Source organism: Nelumbo lutea, chromosome 1 (genome assembly GCF_056320005.1).
Source record: "Nelumbo lutea isolate HS-2025 chromosome 1, American lotus-T2T, whole genome shotgun sequence".
NCBI lineage: Eukaryota > Viridiplantae > Streptophyta > Magnoliopsida > Proteales > Nelumbonaceae > Nelumbo > Nelumbo lutea.
The window spans coordinates 220,719,707-220,729,632 of NC_142684.1; the positions used below are offsets into that span (position 1 = coordinate 220,719,707).

At 37.1% G+C, this 9,926-nt stretch overlaps 1 protein-coding gene across 2 annotated transcripts; it reads right to left on the reverse strand.

Moving 5' to 3' along the window:
- Positions 1-2,526: 2,526 nt before the first annotated feature.
- Positions 2,527-4,660, reverse strand: LOC148881167 (Heavy metal transport/detoxification superfamily protein). Of its 2 annotated transcripts, XM_088963457.1 has the most exons (5): positions 4,376-4,660; positions 3,988-4,255; positions 3,685-3,857; positions 3,491-3,581; positions 2,527-3,139 (listed from the first exon to the last, which is right to left on the reverse strand). In XM_088963457.1, exons 1-5 carry the CDS (start codon positions 4,394-4,396, stop codon positions 2,646-2,648), a joined length of 1,047 nt encoding a protein of 348 aa, XP_088819583.1. In that variant the 5' UTR covers positions 4,397-4,660; the 3' UTR covers positions 2,527-2,645. The 2 variants fall into 2 exon arrangements, with proteins under 2 accessions (XP_088819583.1, XP_088819584.1); XM_088963458.1 differs by lacking the exon at positions 3,988-4,255.
- Positions 4,661-9,926: the final 5,266 nt, after the last annotated feature.

Consider the following 9,926-nt stretch of genomic DNA (forward strand, 5'->3'; position numbering starts at 1 on the left):
AAATTAATCATTCTCTATAGCTAGCTAGCCTTGGTGGTTCTGTTTTTATATTAGTTACATATCTTTTGTGATGGTGCACGATCCGGTCACTCCTAGCTGCGGGTGCGTGGCTCCTGGGTGGTACCTAAGATGAGGAATCCCTGGGGGCTTGCCCGGCAAGAACACTCTGATGCTTAAGTTAGAGCTCTGTGAAAGATGTAAGGAAAGTAAAGGAGGCTAAGAGTATAGATAGCACGAGTATCAGAAAATTACCTCTACCCTTTGGGATTGGGGCTACTTATAACAGAATTCTATCAAATCAGGCCCACCTACTTCTGTCAGGGCAGGTATAACCGTCACTGTCGTCCTGCCACAGCCGTTATAGCTAGGGCTGAAGTGGCACGTGCGGGACCGTCGTTGCAAGGTACGTACTTGTCAGATGTAAGACATCTTCCAAAGGTGGCGGGCACGACACTGTCTGACAAAAGACGTGATCGCAGTCTCCAGGTTTGTCGGGCACAGTTGTCAGGCAGGAGATCTTCCTGTGATATGCCAAACCGTTCTTGTGTGAGCTACCCTACAAGTGGCGAGCTACCTGCGACAAGCTACACTGAGCCACCTATGCAAGTGGCGAGCTACACCAATGGCACTGACCCGAAGTGTCTTTACCTCGGGGTGACTAGAGACAAATCGGGGCGTTCCTTCCTTGGGAGTGGCCTAGAACCCATTGGGAGGAGCCCAGGCATTAGGAAAAGTCAGGAGGCCCCGAGCTCGGAAGCAGCTCGAAGCGCTTCAGCCTTGTGAAAAAGGTGCAAGGCAGACGACTCTCGACGAGTAGCCTAACTCGTCGAGTTGCCGGATTAAACTCGGTGAGCCCTTCTCACCGAGTTTCGGTTATGCTTGTTGTGCTGTCACGCTGAATCATCGCTTGAGCAAGATCATACCTACGTGTCCCCATGCTAGATTTTCTTGCTAGATTTTATGTTGTAATTTAATTTTCTTGTTAGATTTTATGTTGTGTGTCTCTCTATGCTTATAAAAAGGAGGAAAGATGATGCCGAGGTGGATACCCTTTAAATTTATACCATTGCCATTTTTTGGCATTTAGCTTTAATTTCATATTTACGGTTTCTCACTCCAAATCGTTTAAACTTACAAGATTCTCTAATCGAGTTTTTCCTACACCAAGAATCCTATATTTCTTTTAAATTTCTTGGCCAAATAAGAACTCAATAGCAAACCAATTCCTTAATGATAATTACGTTACATTTAGATCCCGATTCGATCGTTTATCCTAACCATTGCTTCAATTATTTTCCTCGGACTAAATCCTGCCAAAATATCGAATTTACTGCTGTGTTGAAATGAAAAGAGAAAAAAAAAGTTACCATATGAATATAAAAAGCGCATGCACATGTATCTACTCTTATAATTGTACTATTTTGTTTCACTTTAGTTATATTTAAATTAATGAAAATTACTTAAATCTTCCTTATATACAAACATTACAACTGCACCACTTCTACATATATTTTGGTCTCTGCAAAAACCTCTATTCATGTTTCAATGTTTCAAATAGATATGCAAGCATCCCGCTCTTTTAATTGTCCTGATGGAAAATGTAATGTAATGTATTAAAGTTTTTTCTTATGAGAAATTTTATTGAAATAAAGATTTATCCAACCAATTACTCCCATAAAAGATTATTCAGTACTTTATTTAAATTATTCACTTCATCAAGTGGACAGAAAAGGCCGAGTTTAAATTTAATTCACTCTTACTTGCAAAAAAAAAAAAAAATCACGTTCAGTCAATAGTTGTAATTTCAATATCTCCATTACAAGATAGTTAATGGAAAGGAGGTGTGTATATAAATATTCTGAATGTGAAGGGAAATTTTTGTAGAGGTCATATTTATTTATAACCAGCCAAAATTTCATATGTTTTTCAAAATTAAGCTTAATTAAACATCATGTCCAGATTTCCTGCGCACAATTATCTACCCACAGTCCATTCACCTTGAATTGCAGCCACAAGTCAAGCCATCTTGTATTCTAAGATGTGTGATTGCAGTGCAGTGTGTGTAGAGAAAATGAACAGAAAATCTGGATACTTAAACATTCTCTTTAAAAAAAAAATGCATTACAATATGAACAAAAATGTCTAATGACAAGTGACAACAATTCCTTCTTCATTAAGTAACAAAACATAAATGAAGTTTTGAAAATACCATTATAAGATATATCAACAAAACAGACTCCTTTTGTAATAATAGATAACAGACTTGGCTAACATGATAATATAATCATTGTAACCTTCACGTATTATGACCCAATAGTATTCTCAGTCTTAACATATAGAATAGAGAGGCTATAAAATAAATATAACTATTAATCTACTCCGTACATATTTCAGTATTTCTATTGGGAATACGCTTGAATCCCCAGAAGGGACATTTGAATATCTGCACATCTAAAACACGATTGCCGCCAGATGCACGGCTATAGATCACCGGATGCATTATTATTTTATTTGTAGCAGTAGACATTAAAAGATCACATGATAATATCATTTATTAACCTCGTCTGAATTAATTAAACTTGATTATACATTAACCCTTCCATATCATATTTATTATACTATAATCCTTTGAAAACGGATTCTGATCATGTGATGCAACATGCGTTTGGATTCTCATCACTGAAAAGTTGGGGAGGTGGGACCCGTTCGATGACGTAAAGTGGGGGATAGTAATACATCATTCGCTTCATTATTTCCTCCTCGTTGTTGTTGCTGCCGTTGTTCTTCTCTTCCTTGTTTTCATCACCTTCCTTGGCTTCTTTGGCATTATTCTCGTTGTTGTCACCGCTATTATTTTCGCCCTTGTTTTCTTGTTCCGCCGGTGCTTTATCTTCTTCCTTTTTCTCTGCATTATCGTCCTTCTTCTCAGCATTTTCTTCCTTCTTCTCTTCGGGTTTTGCTGCTTCTTCTGCTGGTTTTTCTCCTTCCTCATTCTTCTCGGCAACAGGTTCGGGCTGCGGGACGATACGTGCTTGCTTTCTAGTTCTCCTGTATACATAATCGACGAGCCGTCCAGCGTCCATGGTACCGGTCACCATCACCTTTCCTGTACTCATCTCTGTCTCAGCTGTTTGCACCCCTGTGCGATGTAGTCATCGATTGAAGCTTAAACTTCAATTCCGATAATTCTTTCAAGTAATGACTAGATTTAATTAGTTTTACAATTACAACTAAATTGGACATTGTAATTAAAATATATATTGGACTTGGACTATTAAGCAGCAGAGAGCATCACTTGTTTATAAACTTCTTCTTTTCTCTTCTTCGAAGGGTGCTGATGTGATTATGGGACCAAATAATAAGAGTTCGACCAGTAAAGAGTACAGTTGGTCAGAATGAGGCGACTAAGGAAAACACCCTTTCTGAAATGCATGGGTAGAGAGAGAGAGAGAGAGAGAGTCACTAGGTAGCTAGTTATATAGTTATATACCTCTCATTTTGAGTATCTTTCTTTTGAGTTGTTGAGCGCAAGCTTCACAATGCATGTTCACATTCAGTTCCACAGTGGTCAATCCACTAGCCTGGAAGGGAGAGATCGATCGGTAGAGAGAAAAAGAGAGAAATTAACCTCCTACATAAAATTGATATTGAAATTAAAGTAATGGAACCTAGCTATAATAAGACCTGTGAAGTGACAACTTCTGGCAAGGCATCTCCCTCGGCTGCAGGTAATGGAGAGAGGATCTTGGCTCTTCTCTTGGTCTTCTTCTGTATTCTCATGCATATAGCTTGAGGCTGCACTATCCCTTTTATGGTTACTTGATTCTGTGCCATGTCCATAACAACCTCTTCAACTCCTGTGATCAGTGTCAATCATAACAAATTAATTAACAAAACGAAAATGTACGTCGTCCATCGATCAAGTTATATTAATTAATTACACCTATTTGGGCGTGAATGAATGAAGAGGCAGAATAAGACGGAGACCTCTGAATTTCATGATGGATCTCTCTATCTTCTTTGCACATCCTACACAATGCAAGTCTACGAACAAAATTACAGGCTCGGGTGGCTTGGGCTCCTCTTTCTTTTCTTCCGCATTTTCATTTTTCTTCTCCTCCGCCTTTTCTTCTTTTTTCTCCTCTGTCTTATCTTCTTTTTTCTCTTCTACCTTTTCTTCTTTTTTCTCCTCTGCCTTCTCTTCCTTTTTCTCCTCTGCCTTCTCTTCCTTTTTCTCCTCTACCTTGGCTTCTTCCTGCTCCATTAGAAGAAGCAGCAGAATCCCCATACAATTAAACACTCACGGGCACACAATTAAGAACAATAACAAGGGGAAATTAATGTAGCTAGCTAGCATGCAGGAACCACACGTTACCTTCTTAGTCTCTTCACCCATTGCCTCTGTGGATCACCGATTCACCACCAACAAATAATCGCCGTCGCCGTCCAATTATGTCGACAAAAGAGAAGAAGAACGGAGATGATCAAGAAAGAAATTAAGATCCAAAAGAAGTGCCTCTTTTTTATTTTTTCTACACAAATGAGAATTAATGGTGACTTATGAACGATCTTGCTAAATGCTAATAATGATAATAATAATTATAATAATATGTCTGGTAAAGTAGCAATGTGATTCCAAAGCACAGCACATGCAGCACCACTACTAGCTTTACAGGGAACCCCTCTTACTCTCTCTCTTATACCTTATTAAATTCTTCCTTTTGTTTTGTATCTTATCTCTGTAATCCCCTATTCCAACGCTAAGAAAAGGAGAAAGGGGGAGTATCGATTTATATAGAGAGTAGAGAGGCTGAGGTGATGAATCCCGAAGGAAAAAAGAAGTCTTGAATTTATGGAATCTTGAAAGTTTTCTTTAATTTATCATTTCTTTCATTCATTCAATACTGAACCTGTTTGGGCTTTGCGTTGTCAAATGTCTCCAGGTTTACAAGCCCGTGAGCACGTGGGCCGTTGTCGTAACGACTAACGATGGTGGTAGATATATACTACAAATGTAGAGTGGATTACGAGTACTTATGGGTTATCTTCTTTTTCTTTCAAAAATTGCAAAACCAAACAGGTCTCTTTATCTGAGTTTGGAATCTCGTATGACCCAGTCCTGTAACCACCAATCACAATTCACAAACCAGCGATGTATGTATTTGAGCATGGTGCTTACTGCTTAGAGTTAAGTAGGCCTTGACTACTTAGTTAAAATTAATTACTAATAATTATTGTAAACTAAATTATTTCACAGGAACCTTAATATTATCATATGGGTTATTTATGTCTAACATCTATAGGCGTAATTAGTTTCAATTTTCGTCATCATAGATCAAGAGCTCTTCTGAAAATAAGTTAATATTCTGGGGAACATGAAAAATTAAGGTTCAGTTTGGATGGGATACAAATGCAAAATAATATAAATTATAAGGTGTTGCGCCCTATATATTTATATTTGTACTCCTTCCAAACAGAGTCTAAGAAACATTAGGGAAAGGAATCACTTAAAGGGAAACTTGTATTTTGAGTTTTACGTAACAAGAGTTGGTGGTTACATTATGTTTCAAACTCTCTTTTAAATTTGTCAGGTTGAGATGTCCCACCATCCTCCTCATCTCATGCATGTCTCCTCACCTCACCAAACCAAAAATAAAAGTGGTTGTGGTGGGGGCCTCAGACGTGGCCATCCTCTTTCGGTTCTTTTTTGACACCTATACCTCGATGACCTGGACTGATCGGCCAACAAACCTCAATTATTTTACAACACTACAACAGTTCAAACAGGACCGTTGAACTTTTGCTCGTGTTTCTTTTCTTTTGGGAATTTTCTTTCCCATGTTCAAAAATAAAAAGAGAAGCAACTTAATTCAAAAAATGGGTGAAGGGCCGGGATTGGTTAAGAGGCTGACTCTAATTAAGTTCATTTTAATTTGTCAGATTTGAAGCTGACATATATAGATGATAGAACCGTACGTACGTATTGCATTTGCAATAAGTATAGTGTTATTGCAAAATAACACATGCAATAAGTAGGGTTAATATTGCATTTGCATCAACGCGTACTGATCGGAACTCAGAAGAGATGCAGTAAAATCAGAAATATCGCTTTCTATGGTACCAAGAAAATTGGCTTTTCTGTTCCTTTTAGCAGCTGTAAGAACAAAGAAGAGGACCGACTGAGTTGGAGGATTCGTGGAAATGACTCAGCATGCAACCTTTTTCCTTGCATCAAGGCAAGAAAAACCTCCAAAACTAGGGTAACGATGGCCCAGCGACCGTCCAAACTAATTAAGGCCTTATTTGGTTTGCGGGAATAAGAATCTAGAATTGGAATTAGAATGAATTATTCTAATTCTAATTGTTTGGTTGGACAGAATTAAAATATCATTCTCATTCCTTTTAAAATAGTTATTCCTTCATTTGAGAGAATATTCATTTCCTATCTTTTCTTTAGAAATAAAATCTCATTTCTGCTGAATTAAATTTCAATTCTCTTTTTCTGGTTTTGCTTTTTTGTTAGTTTTAAGACTACTATAGCTAGCGACTATATAGATGGAATAGATCATATCATTGCCGCCTCTTGTCAAACATGAAACATGAAAATGTGTGTAGGCCATAACCATGTGATGGTTGCTGTGAGTGACGCTTGACACTTTGACAGAGCAATCAAAGATAAACCCAACCATCTGCTGCTCCCATTTAAAAAGTGAACAAGAGGACAACATAGACAATGGAGATGACTCCATAGATCAATAGATGTCTATCAGCCTATGGATGGAATGGAATCGACGTTAAATATCTGAGCCGAAAGATAGCTTGCTTAGCTGGGATCATTCAGGCGGTTCAGTATAGAATCTAGATTTTCTGTCAATATTTCCATAATGGGTTATGGGTTATTATAGAAATAGATGTACCTTCTCTCACTCAGTTTCACTGAGTTTACTATTGAGTTATAGGCAAATTCGTTCCCATGATACAATAGAACTTTGGGCAAAAATCTACAACTAGTAAAGTTGAAGAATCTCCAAAAAAACCTTCTGTGAGATTGTAGCAGATCGGACTAAGAGAGAGAAAAAAAAAGTGGATTTTGAAAATGTGTGTTTTTGAAGTCTAATTCATGCTCCTTAAATAGTTTATGAAGAACTATGAAGAAAATGTAGGTGTTGGTTCAGAGAAGGCACCTTGAACATCCCCAATTTCAAATATTGTGACTGTTTAAAAGGTAGTTGACGGTTAATGACGGTTAACTTCGAATTGTGCCTCTTGATCACACCCGATCGAATCGGGACCGCTAATCTCATCAACGGTCAGCATTGCACCAAAACCAAAGCCACCCTTCGCGAGCCATATGGGTGCACGTGAAGTGCAAGCAAAGTGCGCCTCTAAAGCGCCTCATTGCACCACACACACTCGTGCACGCACGTTGCGCAATATCAAACCTCCATACTCTCCTCTACTATTTCTAAGGAGTGTAAATCAGCTCCTATTAAAATATTGAAAACAAAACTTATAATTTTCCAATGTGGGACAAGTTCAAAACTAGATTTTCTAAGAGAAAAACTAATTTTCCAAACAAGTGTGCAGGTGCAATTTCTCATGTAATTGACCAATCAAACCCATTGGATTTAATCTCTTATGAGATTAAAATCCAACAATCCCCCACATTGATTGATCAATTACATAGTTTTCTCTCAATCCAAACTACTATGACATAGTTATGCATACAAAAGGTATTTATCAACTTAAACATTTTGTTAGTATAGATATCTCAGAGCCTTGTCAAAGTTATTGGTGGTAAGACCTTAAACCAAACCCCGACATCATCGTGTCTACTTAGCAACACAAACCCCAGCATCATCTTCCAAATTTGACCGAAGAGGCAACTACGGTGGTGAAGTCTCGATCGATGGCAGAGAAGGCACCAGAGGTTTGAGCAGAACAATCTCTCATTTTCTGCAAAAGACCATCTCTTGAAGTTGGAGTCCATATGTTCTTCTCTCAGGTGGTGATAGCAAAGAGATCCCAACGACCAAGGAAGAGGGAAAGGCCTGTGGGAGAATCGTCAAGGATTCTGCCTAGCCGGTGACGAAGATACCCCAAGGCCAAGGATCTTGTCAATTGTCACTCAGAAGGGAAGTTGCCATTAAAGACATTATTGGAGAGGTTCTCAGCGGGGATGTGTCCAGAGAAGAAGTTAGCAACGACGGTTAGGTTAATGAGGCTGCTAGAATGGATGTTCCATTCTAGTGGTGGTCATGGTTTGCACATTTTTTTCATCGTTCATGTGGTTGTGGGGACCTCTTGGGTGGTCACTCTCTCCCCCATTCTCTCTCGCCCTTGTTTTATCACCGTCGTTGTTGCGGAGAAGAACGATGATTCTAGAGGAGAGCACTGGAGAAGAGCGGCAGTTCTGAGTTTTGGAGAAAAGCGGCAACACCACGACTACTGTAAAAGGGTAGTTTGGGAATTATGGACAAGATTATCAATCACGTGGTGTCATGCAAACGGGACCCGGCGGTCGAGTAACGACAAGGGAGGATTTGGACAATTGTCGGAAAACTTAAGGGTACCGCAAGGCTAGCTAAATAGTAGGGGTACCGCATGTCATTACGCTAAATAGTAGGGGTAGTTTAAGAGATTTACCCTAATTATTATAATTCATTAATATTTTAATTTTTATTAGTTTATATTTTGTTACTAATATTTTATTGTGTTAATACCTATAACTTAATTAGTAATTTTAATGTTTTAATATTAATCATTAATAAATTATTTTTCATTAATTAATTAATTCTTTTGATTTATTTATTAATTTGTGGCAGCCTAACCTAGCTCCCATGTGTGATAACTAAGGTCTTCGTTCAACAAACGTCAAAAAAATTTCCTCCCCTTACCATTCCAATATGACACCTAAACCCTCAATTGTCTCTAGTGTGTTTCTCTTCTAGTGCCATTTCACTGGTCGTGTGCTCATCTCTACATCCATAATCATAACCAAGGCATTAAATTTCGCAACATATTGACCCGTATCAGTTGATACATATTGTTTCAGAAGAATTTCAATACATGAAACATATACAATTAGATAGTTTCATAATTTTTTGTCCATATTAGATTGATATGGGTTCATATCAGCCTCGTATCGGACTGTTTTGAGTATGTATCGACCGATACAATCCCCGGAACAAGTCAATACGTATTATGTACCAGCTGGATTTAATTTCCCTCTCTTTTTTAAATTCAAATTTAAATTTAACTAATCTCTTTTCTCTCCCATTAATATCAATTTTAATTAAGCCTTTAAACTTGAGACGTCATTAAATGCTAATAATATTTAATTAAATGCTCATTTCAATTACCTTTAATTAAGGCATTTAATATGTCATTAAATGTTATTTAAGTCAAATAACTTGTTAAAAATCATAAATCGAAGGTAGCAAGTTTCAAACCCTAATAATTTGCTTACGACAATAATTAATTAACCATTATACCAACCTTAATTGCTTATCACAACATGTTTTTTTATGCTTAAAGTAATCTTTCTTTCCTTGGTGGATGTTTCCCAACAAATGCTAAATTTTGGCTATTAAAATTTATATAGTAATAAGATGAATAAAAATTATATTTATTTATTAAAAATTATGGTATTTATTAACTTGTAATTAAAGAATGGTTTTTATGTTTAAATAAATTAGTTATAATGACATAAAACTCATTTTTATTGTTGTTCATATTTTAAATTTTTTTTTTGGATTTTCTAGCGTATCCATGCATATCTAGATTTTCCATCCGTATACGTGTGTTTCCAAAGCATATTTCGATACATTTCTTAACCTGATTTAACCTTTTTAAAAGTGTCTCTTCAAATTTGAATTTAATTTTAACATTAAAACATTTTCTTTTCGTATCTCTTTCTCCTCCCT